Below are 17,610 nucleotides of genomic sequence, written 5' to 3' on the forward strand. Positions count from 1 at the left end.
TGCTCCATTTCCCATTACTTATGAAGGACTATCCTTTTTCCTTCTCACCAATTACTCCCCCTATCATTTCCAAAATCTAAAAACTGTTTTCAATCAACACGGCAGCGTTATTACAGCGCGTCTGGCCCCTCCGGCCCGGCAGCCCCTCTCTCCGCCACCGTGTACTGATTGGCCGCTTTTGCATTCGGCACTGGCTCCTGATTGCGCCGCCTGGCTAAATTAGGGCTGTCGACTCGACAAGGAGAACATCCTTCAGACATTCCCCCCCCCACACCACAGCTAGTTCAGAGCCGCCTTGTTTCTGCCATGTGGAATGGGGGGGTGGGGGTGGGGCTGAGGACCCTACCTCACAGCACAAATAAAACTGCTGAAAAAAGAAGATAGAAACAACTGAATGGCACACAGGGAACCGCAGCCATAAGCACCCATCTTCTCTTTCTGCCGCTCTACTATTCAGCTCACCAATACTGACCAGCTGCCAGTTGGACTATTTGATAGCAACCACCCCCCCTCCCCCAAAGGAGAGGGTTCAGTTAAACTCCAGGTCCCATTTCTAATCTAACAGATAATATTTAGAACCTTAATGTCACCCAAACCCCTCAGACACACTCACCTGTGATCTACAGAACACACAGCACAACAGGGTCTCCTCTTACTGATGACAATGAGTAGCTTGCTGGCATGGTGGAAGACTGTTGTAGGGTTATTTTAAATAAAGTTAAATAGAAAGAAGGTGACAGACACAGACAGACAGACAGAGAGAGGGAAGGAGAGGGAGAGAGAGCACTCTGCTTCTCAAAATAATTATTGCTTAGTTACCCTAAAGTTGGGCAAGTCCCTGAAACTAGTGAACATTCCTCAAGGCCTTAGGATGCTGTTATGTCAGACACAGTACATATATTTCTGCATGCATACGCAGTCTTACCTCTCTCGGGGTGCGTCAGCACCTTGTTGTAGGCATAGTCCCAGTCAAAAATGAATCGGTAGAAGGACAGCTGGTTGTACAGTGCTTTCTCAGAGTACTGCAGACAAAACAAAGACATAACACTGTAAACACCTTTCTCAAGAGTACCACAGACAAAACAGACACTGCAAACTACTTCCAGTGTTTTCTTGTTGCTGATGCACATCACATCTCACCTATACAGTGACCCTTTGTCCACAGCCTCTCCTCTACTCATAAACATCCCCACTCCCACCTCCATTCAAAGCTACAGTGTAAGAGGGACCCACAACCACAACTACTGTAAAATCTCTTCAGTCACAATCTGTGACCTAGTCCTCATCCAGCTTAAATGAGGATTGGGGGTGAGAGAGTGGGGGACAAGGCGAACAGCAATTTGAGAGTTGGGAAGGGAGGAGAAAATAAGAAAAAAAGGAACTAGGAGAGGAACCAGAGGAAAGCGTTTGTTTAGTTTGTACATTCAGCTGTAATTACTGGTACCAATCTCACAGCCTGCCAGCACAGCACAGGTCGAATGAGGGAGGGAGGGAGGGACAGAAAAAGAGGGATATGAGAGAAAAGAAGCTCTGAAATTACCTCCTTCATAATAGTTTGTTTTGATAAGGCATTGTGTGTGGAGCTGATGAACAACAGTTGCTGTCAATTTGATTAGTCATTATACTTTTATGTTAATTGCCATTATCGGGACCCCGACGCCCGGTGTCACCATAGAAGCCATACAATGTTAGCATAAATAGCAGATGAGGGAATTAGATGGGGGATCTTTTTTACCGATTGGTTTTAATTACCCCCCGGTACATCCATCAGCACTGACAGCTGTTGACCCATAATGCCCTACTGGGTCAACACTACTGCCTGTCGATTCAGCTATGCGCACATGATGGACCCAGAATACCCAATGCCAGCCCAGCCCAGCCCAGCAGCACCAGAATGCGAACACACAGTCAGGCACACGCATACACACACCAAAATTACACACATATACCATACACAAAAATAATCTTGGTTACATGCATGCACATAATCATACACAACACATGACCAAACACCCAAAAAGGCAAGCAGACGCGCAGACATGCATGCAATCATATATGCATGCGTGCACACATTCACACATGCAAACCCAACCTCACACACATACACATGCAAACACACAGCACACAATGTCACACATACTGCAGTCTCTGCCACACACAATATCTCAGACCACAATCACTCACACAACCTTAATTTTGTGCAAGCACATGTGTGCGCACACACACAGTAATGGTGACATCACCTGTTCTGTATCAAGGCTGATCAACTCTATCAATTTATAACATTTAATATCCCATGCTAGCTCAACTGCATGAGCGATTTCTTGCCAAATCAGTCTGATTGTGCATCTGATCACTCACATCAGATGTGTATCTCATGTTCTTCCCATCAGACCAGGTGTTCCACAAGAGAGAACAGATGCATTGGGGGTTTTAGTAGCCCCGCCCCATTCACTCTACATCACTGCAGCAGGACAAGGATGAAAACAGGGCGGGGCTCTGAAACGGAGCTCATCTCTCCAAACGGTGGTGCCTGCCCTGACAGGTGCCATTCGGAGGGGTGTGGCTCACATACCGCTGGCGGTTATTCAATTTAGACTCCTGCTCCCCCCCCCAGCCCCCATCAAGCCTGTTCAGCACTCAGCTCACATCTTTGTTCTGCGACTGACATCCATTTCACTTTTCACCACAAATTTGTGCCGCCTTTTTTTTTTTTTTGGCCTGAATGACTCGGGAGTAAACCAGCTGTGAAATTGCTTCTCCTGAGAGCACCCCACCCCACCCCCCATTCCCCAGCACCCCCCCCCCCCCCACCCCCCACCCCCACCCGGCACCCCATCCTCCCCCCCAACCCCCCTAACACTTTGCGGCCTTAATAAAGGCGATGTGGCCTAGGCAAACTTCTCTTTGCCAGTCAATTGCACTCTGAAAATATATTTCTGTAATGCAGCGTGCAGCAAAGACGGGACCAGAGATTACAGCAAGAGCGGAGCACTCTGCTTGTAAAAAAATGCAGTCCAGACCAGAGTGAGGGAGGGAGGGATGGAGCGAAAGAGAGAGACAGCAACACACCAACACAATGACAAAACATACTACATTTTTATTTTATTACACTGTCAAATTATTATTATTATTACCATTATATTTTATTTTTATTATTTCTGATTGATTATTTCTCCTTTTTTACTGTCCTAATTCGATTAATTTTTACACCTGTTTTTCACTGGTTGTTGCTGTGGCAAATTTATTTTGCAGTAAATGTCATGTTTTGCTACTGGTCATCCATTTGAGCAGTAAACTGCTCAGTAACACTCCATGCGCTTTTCTTAAAGGCAGACTATGCAGGATTTTTTACTTGAAAATATTATAAAATAACCATGCAACCATGCAGAGACATATCTATGACGCACTGGCAATCCATGTCTTTATTCCATCTATACCAGCGACTACACAGCCCGGCACAGCTCCAATGCCATCATCAAGTTCGCCAATGACACAACAGTTATTGGTCTGATAACGACAACAACACCACGGACTACATGGATGAGGTGATGGCATTTTCAACGTGGTGCCAGGGGAACAACCTGGAGCTTAACGTGCAGAAAACCAAGGAGCTGATCCTGGACTTCAGGAAGAGGGATACGCATGTACCCATAACCATCAATGGGGCGGCTGTGGAGCGGGTCAGTAGCTTCAGGTTCCTTGGAGTCCAAATCTCGGAGGACATTAAGTGGTCTTGGCATGTGGACACGCTGGTGAAAAAATCCCAGCAGCGCCTTTACAACCTAAGAAGGCTGAAGAAGTTTCGCATGTCCTCACCTGTCCTGACAAACTTTTACAGGTGCACCATAGAAAGCATCATGACTGACTGCATCACCACCTGGTACGGCAACAGCACTGAACAGGATCGGCGGCGGCTTCAGAGGGTGGTGCGGTCAGCCCAACGGTTTACAGGTGGCATGCTGCCTAACTTGGAGGACATATACACCAAGAGATGTATATCCAAGGACAATAAGATCATTGCTGATCCCAGCCACCCGAGCCATGGCCTCTTCTTTAGGAAGCAGTCCAAGAGGAAGCCTGGCTATATCAGTATCAGGGATAAGACTAACCGCCTCAGGAAAAGTTTCTACCCCAGGCCATCCGGATGCTGAGCTGAGACTCCCAACACCTGCTCAGCTCCACCGACACCAGACCCTGTCCCCTTAGACCCCCCTGTTTCCATCCATTCATGCCCCCTGCCTCCTGCCTCCCCCAATTTCCTCCCCCTCAGTTACACTGCACTTTACTGCACATACACACACTTTACGAGACTCTTTTAATCTTATTGTGAACGCGCTTACATACATGTGTGTATATTGGGTGTGTATATGTATGTATATGCATATGTGTATATGCATGTATGTATGTATATATATGTATGTGTATGTAATATATGTATATTCTTTTTTATATTTTATTCTACGATTTTATTGCTATTGTTATTATTACTACTACTAATACTATCATCAATTGACTGATTGTGTATTGCATAGGATGAGAGAGTAACAGACAGGAACAAAGAATCTCACTGCCATGCTAATGCTTATGTGATCAATAAACTTGACTTGACTTAGTCTCACCAAATTCCTGCACCTCTTACCTGTTTGTTATTCTAAAATGTGTTTGGAACATTTCTGGTCGTGGCACTCTTTTCAGTGTGGGGAAGGGTGGGCTACACAGCCAGTGGTTGGAGATCAGATTCCAGAAGTGCTTGTTGCTTGTTAGCTGCCGCAATGGCAGATGCTAAGAAGCCTAGATACAGCAAAGCAAAAAGACAAGCTGACAGTTCAATAACTACAGCCAAGCTTGGAATTACTTTTCCTTGGTGGTGTCAGCTGAAGTTCGTCAAGGGGATGAAAATCGACACGGGATTGGCCTGTTTTCTGTTGGACCTGTAAGTAACTTACCTTCAGCTAGCCATTTACATTACATTACATTACAGGCATTTAGCAGACGCTCTTATCCAGAGCGACTTACACAACTTTTACATAGCATTTACATTGTATCTATTTATACAGCTGGATATATACTGAAGCAATTTCGGTTAAGTACCTTGCTCAAGGGTACAACGGCAGTGTCCTACCCGGGAATCGAACCTGCGACCTTTCGGTTACAAGCCCAGTCCCTTACCCACTGTGCTACACTCCGTCCTCCGTTATGTTAGGCAACTAGATGCCCAAGGTTGGGGAGATTTTGTATTGAATTCTGTTCTCCCATTAAAATTTCTTCCTCCCTAAGGGAAATGCTGTCACTGTTTATAGTTGCAACTTAGCTAGCTTGGTAAGTCGCCAGCATGTATTTCAATTGGAAACTGAATTGCAAGCTATCTAGCTATGTGTAGCCAACTTCGCCAACCAAGTTGCAAACAAAAACTCTGTCCTCATCAGGATTCACTGATGATAAAACAGCATAACTGTCTAGACATTTATTTAAATCAAAGGAAGTGAATTTGATACCGCATGCTATCTAGCTACATGTAGCCAACTTCACTAACAAAGCTAACAAAGTTGGGGTTCACTGATTATAAAACACAGCATAACTTGAAATACTGAAATATTTCAAAAATGTATTTCCAACTCTATACATCAGGAATATAACAATGTAATACAACAATTTCCAAACAACTGCAGGTACCACGTGCATCTGCACAAACAATTGTATGTAAAAATAAAATGTCTTGGGACTAAGGTTGGGTTGGTTTCCGGTTTTGCTGGTCCGGTCCAGGGTACAAGCTTAAACCGGTTTGATTTTACGCGAACTGACGAACCAGCATTTGTCATTATGAGACGTTCTGGCAAATTAAAAAGTAGCCTACATCAGCAACCTGTGCCGACGGCGCTAAATCCAACTTGTATTGTATTAGTAATAAGCAATATGACAACATGATTGACATAATATTATGTTTATTTATAACTTGGCGGGATGGCACACCTGCCATCCCAAAAAACGGAGCCACTACTGTCTGAGTGCAAATAAAAATAAAAGATTGACAGGCAATTTAGTGCCAAGGCCGGCAACAAGGAGATCAAATTTCAGTAGACCAATCAAAGGTTTGGTATGGTTTGGGCTGGAAACGAGCTGTAAGAGCGGAATAAGCCCACGTAGTGAAGCACAACACTGCCTACTGATTGTAGATGAGATCGCTGTGAGGTTGCTTTCCGTAGAGGATTTCAGCTGCATGCTCCCATATTCCTGAAAATGCTGCAGCGGTGGCTAGCTATAAGTGCATACCACCGTATAAGTGCTGTGTGCAACGGCGATCGCGACCACAACATTTATTTTGCCTTTTTGTATAGCCATTTCTGTGGATAAAATTGCATTTATTATTATTATTTTCTGTTAAAAAACATTTAATTAATATCCAGGGAGATATGTCATCTAACTTGCAAGTAGTTGGCTATGTAGCCATTTACTAATACGATCGCATTTCAGGCTGGAAAATAACCCGTTAATGCTGGCCCCACACTAGAGGATAATTGGGCCGATTTTGGGTCCGCCCTTCCCAATTCGAGGCTGGTCTGAACCGATTATCTGCCAAAATGATCCTGTAGTGTGAGGGGTTTACAGACATAATTTTAATGTTACCGACTGAATTGGAGTCTCCCCGATCTCGAATTGTAAATATCAAACATGTTCGATATTTACGACTTGAAATCCTGTAGTGTCAAAAGAATAGCGATGGAATATTGACCAGAAACACGCAATAGCCAATGAAAGCGAGCTGACCGGGAAGCGCAACCAACCAAATTTTTTTCAGCTTGCCGAAACCGAAGTTCTCTGCGGACTAAATAGTTTTATACTCGATGCGGTTAGGCAACTGCACGTAGCAACAAATGTATCAATATTATTGTATTATGTATATATGTAATTATTGTAACGTTGCCGGCAGTGTGGTCTCCATGGAGACGGGGAATCAGCTTGCGGAAATAAAACAAAATAAATCACGCCCACCTTGAATTTCTGACCAATCACACACAATGTTTGCATTGGTGTCATCTGCGATGATTTCGGCTAGTTAGAAAATCTTGGAGGTGCAAGAAGTGCCGAAAAAAAAGTTTTTTTCTTGTTTTTATTTTCGGTGCAAAACACAGCACACACAAGAGCAACCAGCTGACGACGATGGTCCGCCTCCATGTTTGTTTTGCTCTGAAGTCACGTTTGATCATGCAAGTTTCTGTGAGATCCCAAGTCCCTGGAATCGGCACTCTGAAATTGTTTAGTATATCATTATGTCTGTGGTTTCCCACGTTTTTAAAATCGGTTAAGATTTGAAAATCCTCTAGTGTGCACCAGGCTTAAACCAGAGAAATTGCTGAGTTGTCTTAGAATCTTTATCGCAACAGAATGTATCAAGGCTGGCAGCGTCGGCATAGCAACGGACGCTGTAACGAAACGTTACAGCTGTAACAGCTGTTTTAGAATGTCATTACCTCACCAGGATCATTTTTTGCAGCCCAGATCAAAATTGGCGTGACAGTTCCATTCGGGAGCGGCTGAGTCACATGTGGTATTACCGTCCCATCCGTTATTTGGCTTAATATCAAACCGAAAATGAAAATTTTTACATCGGCCCAACCCTACTTGGGACCACACAGACATTGCATTGTTCAGGAAAGAGGCCCAAATTAACTCCCAGGGCTGAACGAACTTTGGTCCGAAAGGTTCAACTGAACCCCAAGACAATGACAAAGGAACTGCTGAAGGAGTTGGAGGCATCATTTACCAAAGTATCTACATCCACCATTAAGAGAATCCTACATCACCATGGCCTGAGAGGCTGTTGCGCAAGGAAGAAGCCCCTACTCCAAGACTGGCATAAAGAAGCCAGAATGAAGTTTCCAGGTGGTCACCAGGACAAAGACCAAGCATTTTGGAGGAGTTCTCTCTGGTCAGATGAAACCAAAATTGAACTGTTTGGCCATAATGATCAGCGCTATGTATGAAGGGTGAAGCTTTTAATCCGAAGAACACCATCCCGACTGTGAAGCATGGGGTTGGCAGCATCATGTTGTAGGGGTGTTTTGCTGGGAAAGGGACTGGTGCACTTCAGAAAATAGATAGCATCGTGAGGAAGGAGGATTATCTAGAAATATTGAAGCAACACCTCAAGACATCAGAAAGAAAGTTAAAACTTGGTAGCAAATGGCTCTTTCAGCAGGACAATGACCCTAAGCAACCTCCAAAGTTGTAACAAAATGGCTTAAAGACAACAAAGTGAAAGTATTGAACTGGCTATCACAAAGCCCTGACCTGAATCCTACAGAAAATTTGTGGACTGAACAGAAAAAGCATGTCCGAGGAAGGCCCACAAACCTGACTGAGTTACACCAGTTCTGTCAGGAGGAATGTGCAAAAATTCTGGCAAAGTATTGTGAGAAGCTTATGGAAGGCTACCCCATGCGTTTGATTCAAGTTAAGCAATTAAAAGGCAATGCCAGCAAATACTAACAAAGTGTATGCAAATTTTTGACCCACTAAAAATTTGATATAGTACATAAAAGCTGAAATTAATCTGTCTCTTAGCTATTATTTTGAAATGACCTCTCATGTAAATAAAGCAGACACCCTAATTGACACAGGAAATTTATGGTAACATGAAATGTGTGGAGTTGTGAAAAATTGAGTTTGAATGTCTTTAGCCTCGGTGTATGTAAACTTGGCCTCAACTGTAGATACGGTAGCTACAATTTGCATGAATGCATGAAGTACCAGCTATCCATAGCCATGAACACATACATACCATGTTGTATTTGAGAAAATAAAGAGGCTAATATTTGAATAAGATACAGATAACTTTGTGTATTAGCTAGGAATAATGTGCCAATGGCCTCCTAATGTTACTTACTCCACACACAATTTCATGTTTACATCCCAGTTTCTAGCTAAAGGTTCAGAATAGCTAAATGCCGAAGGAGGAAACACACAAAATAGCTGCACTACGGAGTACCATACGATGTTCTCACACATTAGGTGGAGCACTCAGTGTAAAGGATCGTTATGTGTGCAGTGTGCCTAATTACTGTTACCATCTATATGGAATGATTCATGTTGCTAAAAATGCTATTTTCAATATCACGGACCACCTCACCTCTTTGTTTGATATTTTGCTTGTACCGCTCAAGGGTACGTCCACAACCGGGGTGTGGGTGGGGTTGAGGACGGAGGAGGAGACAAACATAGAGTTTAGAAGGGCTAAAAAAAACCTGCATAGTATACACCTTTAAGAAACATAATGTGTAAATGACATAAGTGACATAATGTGTAAATATGATCAGTGGCGTGGTGTTTTGGAAGACGGTCTGACTCTTACTCGATGACACTTTGTTTCTTAAGACAGCCAGTAGCGTGTTACTGAAAAGTTCACTGCTCAAACGAATAACCAAAAACATTTATAAGTATGTAAAGTATATTTCAAAAACAAATTAAAGAGAATGATACATAAATAATATGAAAGAAAATGTATCTACCTTTATTTTTATTTTTTTTAAACATTAAAGTCTGCAATATTATGCTGGCATAAGAAGTAGTATAAATTATAACAATCTACCTCTCATGGTTAAAATACATACTTTTTAAAATACACTATTACTAATAAGTTACGATTAGGCACATTTACTCGCTTGCATTTCATGCCAATAACCCATTCTGAATTTAACTGAATTGAGAGACAAAGAGGAACTTTGTTTTTTTGCTTTAGAATATTACCTAATTTACTTTCCTTTCATTCAAGATTTTGTTCCAATTAAATATTGTGTAGTTTTTAAGACAGACTAATTGTTACGGACGTGCCATTTCCCTTTAAGAGATCACCACGTTATCTAGTTAAGAGTGCTACTAGATCTCAGGTCCTAGATAAGCCTATTGTTATTTACTTTCTTTTAGCTAAAATCCCACTTTTAGAATTAGTGGGTTCATAAATGTCTCCGGCTTGCTTGATGTGCAATTGAATGATTTTTGACAATGTTTGATGATGTATGTTGCAAAGTGGTTTGACCTTGAGACCCGGAAGTGGGGCAGGGTGAATTCCTTATTTACCACTCGGGGTTCTGGCGCAAGAGAAGAAGTTTTGCTCTGATCGAAGGACCAAGATGGCCGCGTCCTGAAGAAGGCACGACTAAGGATTCCATGTACCTCTCATAGCTCTACCTTTTGCGTATTAAACCAAGTTTACCGTCATTCAATTGAATCAACCATACGGCACAACCCAATAGCCGAAGAACATTTTAGAACCTTTTAGAAAACCAGAACCAACGAAGCTGGACGCAGCTAACGCTGGTTAGCGACCGCTAGCGTGACCGCTTTCGTGACCCTCGAACGCCGTCGTCGATGCGGAGGGCAACCGGACGAAGACGCCATGCCCAGAAGCTGGTAGCGTCTTCCTGCAGCTGCATTGTGGTAATGTCAATTACCTATTCTTTGTACATGTAAGCAAGCCGTGTGTGTACTCAGTTGCACGACATACTGGGTGGTTATTATGGAGATATTAATGCCCCTTTTGACAATGAAGCCTCTTCCGTGAACTACGATTCAGCAATGTATTGATATTGATCGGCTTGCTATCTCTCTGCCCAGTGTGTCGTGACATAATGCTTTTCCTTTGGCACTTGTATTTTATGATATTTTATTGTTTTCCCAAAACACTTGATTTGTCTGGCAATGCGAAGGTATTGTTGTCATGGCAAAATGGCTAATTGGAATTGAAATAGAAAACCGACGGCAAGGGAGAGGGAAACGGGGGAAGAGACAAGGGGAGATAAAAGGAAGTGGGGGTTTAAGGATAGAAAGATGAGAGTCCAAAGAAGGCTAAAGGAAAATATCTCCAGTTCGGCAGAAGAAGTACCACAACCCAGCCCGGCAGAGAAACCCTGCAGAAAGAACTTGCTTGCCTCGCTGGCACGGAAATACCAGCACAGCTCAAAATGTGCTGGGAAAAGGAGAGCACGCAGGCAAAACGGCAGCGGACGCTGCCTCTGTGACGAGCACACAGGCCACACCGCGTCAACGAAAACACCATCTGTTCAGACACATGCTGTCTCTGCTGCTCTGCCATTTCAGAAGCCCACCATAAGCTGCCAGAACACCCAGAGAGCAGCCCTCTGCTGCAGAGCGAAAATCACATTTACACTACAGACAACAAACACAAAGGGCCCAAACAGAATAGGTTAACACCTTAACTCATATCAGTCATATCATATCAATGCTATTTTGCAGTTTTTTGTTGCAAATACAGCAAAAAATGAGTTCTATTTCCCAAAAAAAGAAAAAAGGCTACTCACTCAGCACACCACAGTAGGGTACTGACAAAGCCTGTGATGTCTCCCAGGGTGTGGCCCTACATGTCACTGCATCACCCAGGGAGGGAGGGGTGAGGTTACCAGGGCTCTCCCCACCCTACACACTGCGCAAGAACAATTCGACCAAGCGGGGGGGTAGGGGTTCTTCTTGACAAGACAAAATTAAAAAGCTGAGTTATTGTGGAGTTTCTGTTATGGTGAAGCGTATGGTTGGACTCACGGTGCGCTTTTGGTTTGCTTTTTGCGGTTTGAGTTAGTGTGCAGTGCGTCACAGACTTCGTTGCTATGCAAGATACAGAGTGGATTGGGTTGCATTGTGTGCTGCAGCACAGTTTGGGTGTCGCATGGTTTGGACCAAGAATGTTGTGGTGTAGTTTGGACCTGTCGGTGTCTGTGGTGATGGTGTGGTGTAGCTTGGACTTGTGCATGTGCGGTTACAGAGTGGTGCGGTTTGGACCTGTGAGTGGTGGTGTGGTTTGAACCTGTGAATGGGTATTCAGAATGGTGCGGTTTGGACCTGTGAATGGGTTTTCAGAACAGTGTGGTTTGGACCTGTGAGTGGGCTGTCAGAACAGTGTGGTTTGGACCTGTGAGTGGGTTGTCAGAACAGTGTGGTTTGGACCTGAGAGTGGGTTTTCAGAACAGTGTGGTTTGGACCTGTGAGTGGGCTGTCAGAACAGTGTGGTTTGGACCTGTGAGTGGGTTGTCAGAACAGTGTGGTTTGGACCTGTGAGTGGGCTGTAAGAACAGTGTGGTTTGGACCTGAGAGTGGGCTGTCAGAACAGTGTGGTTTGGACATGAGAGTGGGCTGTCAGAACAGTGTGGTTTGGACCTGTGAGTGGGCTGTCAGAACAGTGTGGTTTGGACCTGAGAGTGGGCTGTCAGAACAGTGTGGTTTGGACCTGAGAGTGGGCTGTCAGAACAGTGTGGTTTGGACCTGAGAGTGGGCTGTCAGAGTGCCGTTTCCTGCAGTGCGGCAAAGGAGGGGTTAGCCCCGCCAGTCTCGCTACTCTCCACAGCTGCAGGCGAAAAAAAGGAAAAAATCCAAACAGTTCTGATGAAGCTTAACTAAAAACCTTCCAATTTTAGTTAATTTTAATGGGCTGAAATGAAAAAGGGAGGCTATCCACAACGCAAGGTCGCATAACGAGTCAATATATGTAAATCTTTACAAGACAAACACAGTGGGAAACAAAGACATTTAACTGAAGCGCTTGCTGATGTCTCCACTTTTTTGTGCACATAATTTCTCCCCATTGAAAGGTATAATTGCCTGCTATTTGAAGATATTCATGCTCAATTTTTGAAATTAATTTCAATTGGGGAAATGTAGAAATGTCAGCTCCAGTGAAAAGGATTTGATTTCAATTATCCTTGCTCAAAGGACTGTGATTTCCAAATACACTTAAGCAAAATTATGACAAGAATTTTTGTTCCAGAAATTCAGTGTTTAAAGAGCGATTAGGCGATAAATGGACTGGCTTTGAATTGGAGTGAATTCACCGGGCTCCCTTTGAAAGGCACTCAATTATCGCTGATTGCTCCTGCTATAATGCAGCAAATAGAGATACCTGCTATTGCTGTAATTTGTGTGAAAATTAACATGCTGCAATTTCCACTAGAGGGGAAAAAGGAAACCCTAATGGGCGGCTGATCGCACATCAATAACAGCAAGGGGGGAGGAGAGGGAGGGAGAGGGAGAGGGAGAGAGAGAGAGAGAGAAGGGGAATGAGAGAGGGAGCAAGAAAGGGAGAGAAAAAGAGAGGAGTGAGAGATGGAAATAGAGAGGGAAAGGGAGAAAGGGAAAGAAAGGGGGAGAGATAGAGGATGAGAGTGATCAGAGTAAGGTAGAGGGAGATATAGATGAGAGAAAGAAAGGGAGGGAGAGAGAGAAAAATAGGGAAAGAAAAAAAAACAGGGAGATATGGGGGAAGGAGGAGAAGATGACAGGAATCAGGGATGAAAGGAAGAAGGAAAGAGGGATGGAGAGAGATGGCAAGAGAAGGAAAGATGAGAAAGAAAAGTAGAGAAGAAAGCAGAGGGCAACAGGGAATAAGAGCAATTTGGGTGGAGAGGGAGAGAAAGAGAGAGAAAAGAAAAAAGAGAGAGCAGGAAGGGGCAGAGAGCAAGAGACAGAGGCAGAGAGAGACAGAAAAAAAATTTAATTTACTGAAAATATTACAAATTGCACCTGTATGTAACTCCTCTAAATTACTGGCCAATTAGAGAGAGAGGCATTCCTCTCCCCTTTAATGCAGAGACAATAGTGGTCACTGTCTCTCTGCCCGTAGGGGGAGCACAGACAGACAGACAGACGTGGGAGGGGAAGGGGCTGTTTTATTCAGCTGGCAGTTTAAACTGCTGTCTCGCCAGCGGAGGGGAGAGGGAGCAGACGTGTAAGTGGCTATGGTGACAAGCCAAATCGGCCTTTTGGGCTTCAACCTGTCGCCACAGCTGAGCCCAAAGGAGAAATAAGAAGAAAGAGAGATATATAAAAAAAACAACAAAGTGAGACCGTGAAGGTGGGGGGGAGGGGAAAGATGTAGACCAGCGGCCAAATACTTCCTTAGTGCCACTAGGAACCAGGACCAACAGGGACAAACTAAAAGCCCCGCTGGTCCAAAGGGAGAGAAGGCTGTAGAATGGCATGGGATGCTGACAAACATTTAATTACATAGAAGATGATGATGATGATGATGATGACAAAGATGTTTAACCAGCCTAAGTCAGCCTAAGTCATGCTCTTGGCAGTGATGACAGAGTGAAACTGGAAAGGGAGGGAAAGAGAGAGAAAGATAAGAAGTGTAGCGCTCAGACAGAGCAGTGGCAGGAGACTGAGACAGGGTTTTAATTAGCTCCACAGCGCCATCACCTGGAGAAAGATTGATCTGCAGCCTCCTGAGAACCCTGCCTAAATTGAGAGCGATCTGCGCCTTTGGCCTGCTGTAGGGGAAGGAGGGGGGCGTACCTCAGGACGAAGTGTGAATTTTGTGCAAGCTGGACAGACTGGGCCGGTCCGGGTGAACGCCGCGGGCAAACGGCGGATCCGGTTCTGACACGCCTGATCTTCACACACCAGCCAGCCCTGAGAGAGACAGATATTATTCATTCATTATTATTTTTGTTTTACATTTGGTGCTTTTTTATGGGATCACTGCTATTGTTTCATTTTCAAGGACAGGCAAAAGCACGGTGGGCCAAAACGTGCAATCCGAAGCGACTGCTGGAAAACCTCACCGAAACGTGCCCCTTGACCCCTTCCCCTCATCTCACAGCTTCAGTCACACCATGTACTACAAAATGTTTTACCACCATTGAATGATTAGCAGTAAGAATTCTCAATGCAAGGGAACGAACCCCCGCCCCCCACCCCCCCCACATCCCCATCCCCCGCCGCAATCCCCCCCAATCTGTCCACTTAAGAGATCATTTAAGCTACAAGGATCTTAACTCACAATGATTCTTAGGGTCCCAATAAATGTGAGAAAAGCAAACGCGCTTAGATTAAACCATGAAACCCGGTATTGCTTTCCTTAGCTGCCGACAGCGGGGGAGCCGTTGTCCTGGGGTGTGTGCACTAGGGTACAGGCAAACACTACTGCTACACCCACGCCGCCCATAAACATGGGAGCTATGAGACAGCGGGGTAATGCAATTTGTACTCGGCTTCCTGTGTGAGCTGATTAACACTAGAGTCTCTTTGAAGCCGATCCCACCTGTAGTCTTCATTTGAGGGCCTTTTGTGAGCCGTTATCATAGGGCCCGCCCGCTCAAACAGACACGCTCACCAGTGCCATTGTCCCAAGGCCAGGAACAATATCAGACCTGCGCCTTACATGCCCCTATTTTTAATTTCCCAATTAATCCTGCCACTGCCATTTCCCCAGTGGGGGTGGAGGGGTGGGGGATGTGGGTGAGAGGTGTCTTTTGTCTGGTGCATGAGTTTATTTGGATAATTAAGCTCAGAGCCTCAGGATAAAGAAATTCGGGGGGGGGGGGGGGGGTTTGCGGGGGGGCTGTAATTGAATCCTGACATATGCGTGGTGTTTAGTTTTAATTTTGTGCAGTGTGTGTCTATGTTATCTGGGCCCTTGTTTGGCCAAGGACCCCTTTGTGTTCAGCAGGGGCCCGTGCTAAATCAACCCCCACCGTTCCCATGGGCTGCGGGACGCCCACACAAGAGAGAGCGAGGAGGCGAAAATCCTCCAACGGTCAAACATGGCATCGCTCCGGAGACCAGCGGGCACTGCCGATTGCCCGTCTCCGCAGGCTGGGGGAGAGGCGAGCAGGCGGACACCATGCTCCGCCCCCTCCTACGCAGCTGCGAGTCTCCGGCTCCAGCTCACCACTTTGCGCCCCTCCCCCTCCCGCTTACAGTCAGCCACTAGCGCTAGTAATTAGGCCCTTCACTCGTTACTGTGTCATTAAAAACACACTACCCTACCAGGAACTAATTAGAGCCGCAAAAGCCCTGCCCACAGCGGATGCGGCGTGTGGGAGTGAGGTTATTTTGGGAGGGGAAGGGATAGGGGGAGGCAGAGAGAGGAGTGAGAGGAGAGGGAGAGGAGAAGAGAAGCGTGAACCAGAATGGGGATGTGGGGTGGGGTTACTTGTGAGGGTAAGGCTGCATTGGGGGCCCCCCACTTGTTGGGGCCCCTAGTCGTTGGGACCCAGGCACACTCAGTGCGGATGACAGAGCGAGGGAGAATTACCCAACATGCCCTCCTGCCTCAGCCGTAATGGAGAAGGAGAACTCGTTGACCCAGAATCACTCAGAACATCCAGATCAAATGACTGCTGTTGCTAAGTGGCTCATGGTGACACTCACAAGGGTGGAGTCATGATTTCATCATAACATGGAGATACACACAGTGGCACTGAACCCCTCTGAACAAGACACATGCACACACGAATATAGTCCTGACTTTACAAAGTGACACACTCCCCAAAGACACTGATACACTCCCCTCACACACGCACTGACACACTCTGAGGAGGCCCTGAGGTTGAAAATAGAAAATAATTAAAAAAATAAAAAAATAAACAAAAAACCCCCACCTCATTCCACCATTTCCACAAGGTGTAGGCCATGGAGATGAACACAGACCCAATGGATCTCTCACACAGCACCATCCACTGCTCAACCCTACTCTCACACAGCACCACGCACCACACACACACTGATCCACCCACTACTCTCACACAGCACCACCCACAGGTCAACCCAACTCACATATTGCTCCACCTACTACTCTCACAGCACCACACACTGCACCACCCACCACTCACACATTGCTCCACCCATTACTCACAGCACCACCCACTGCTCCACCCTACTCTCACACAGCACCAACCACCACTCACACACTGCACCACCTACACAGCACAAACTACTTCTTTCGCACTGTTCCACCCATTACTCGCATAGCACCGCCCACTACTCTCACACAGCACCACCCATAACTAACAGAACCACCGACTACTCTCACAGCTCAACCTACTACTCTCACACTGCACCACCCACCACACACACACTGTTCCGCCTAACTCTCACACTGCACCACCCACCACTCACACAGCACCAACTACTACTCTCACACTGCTCCACCCACAACTCTTACAGCACCACCCTCTACTCTCACAGCACCACCCACTGCTCCACCCTACTCTCACACAGCTCAACCTACTACTCTCACACTGCACCACCCACCACTCACACACTGCTCCACCCATTACTCACAGCACCACCCACTGCTCCACCCTACTCTCACACAGCACCAACCACCACTCACACACTGCACCACCCACCACTCACACAGCACAAACTACTACTTTCGCACTGTTCCACCCATTACTCGCACAGCACCACCCACTACTCTCACACAGCACCACCCACAACTAACAGAACCACCAACTACTCTCACACTGCACGACCCACCACACACACGCTGCTCCGCCTAACTCTTACAGCACCACCCTCTACTCTCACAGCACCACCCACTGCTCCACCCTACTCTCACACAGCTCAACCTACTACTCTCACACTGCACCACCCACTACACACACACTGCTCCATCTAACTCTCACACTGCACCACCCACCACTCACACACTGCTCCACCTAACTCTCACACTGCACCACCCACTGCTCCACCTACTACTCTCATACAGCACCACCCATTGCTTTCACACAGCACCACCTACTACTCTCACACTGCACCACCCACCACTCACACTGCTCCACCTAACTCTCACACTGCACCACCACTACTCAC

General features: G+C 45.7%; 1 protein-coding gene across 4 annotated transcripts in view; it reads right to left on the reverse strand.

The window, feature by feature from the left end:
• Window positions 1-17,610, reverse strand: part of pola1 (polymerase (DNA directed), alpha 1) — a 145,323-nt gene that overhangs the window by 16,661 nt on the left and 111,052 nt on the right. For 3 of the 4 annotated variants that reach the window (XM_064334069.1, XM_064334071.1, XM_064334068.1), the window contains 2 exons: window positions 14,305-14,421; window positions 926-1,022 (listed from right to left, as the gene is read on the reverse strand). In XM_064334069.1, coding sequence (XP_064190139.1) covers window positions 926-1,022; window positions 14,305-14,421 — 214 coding nt within the window. The remainder of the gene's footprint in view (window positions 1-925; window positions 1,023-14,304; window positions 14,422-17,610) is intronic. The other variant, XM_064334070.1, reaches the window with a different exon arrangement.

The sequence above is a fragment of the Anguilla rostrata genome, chromosome 4 (assembly GCF_018555375.3).
Source record: "Anguilla rostrata isolate EN2019 chromosome 4, ASM1855537v3, whole genome shotgun sequence".
Taxonomy (NCBI): Eukaryota; Metazoa; Chordata; class Actinopteri; order Anguilliformes; family Anguillidae; genus Anguilla; species Anguilla rostrata.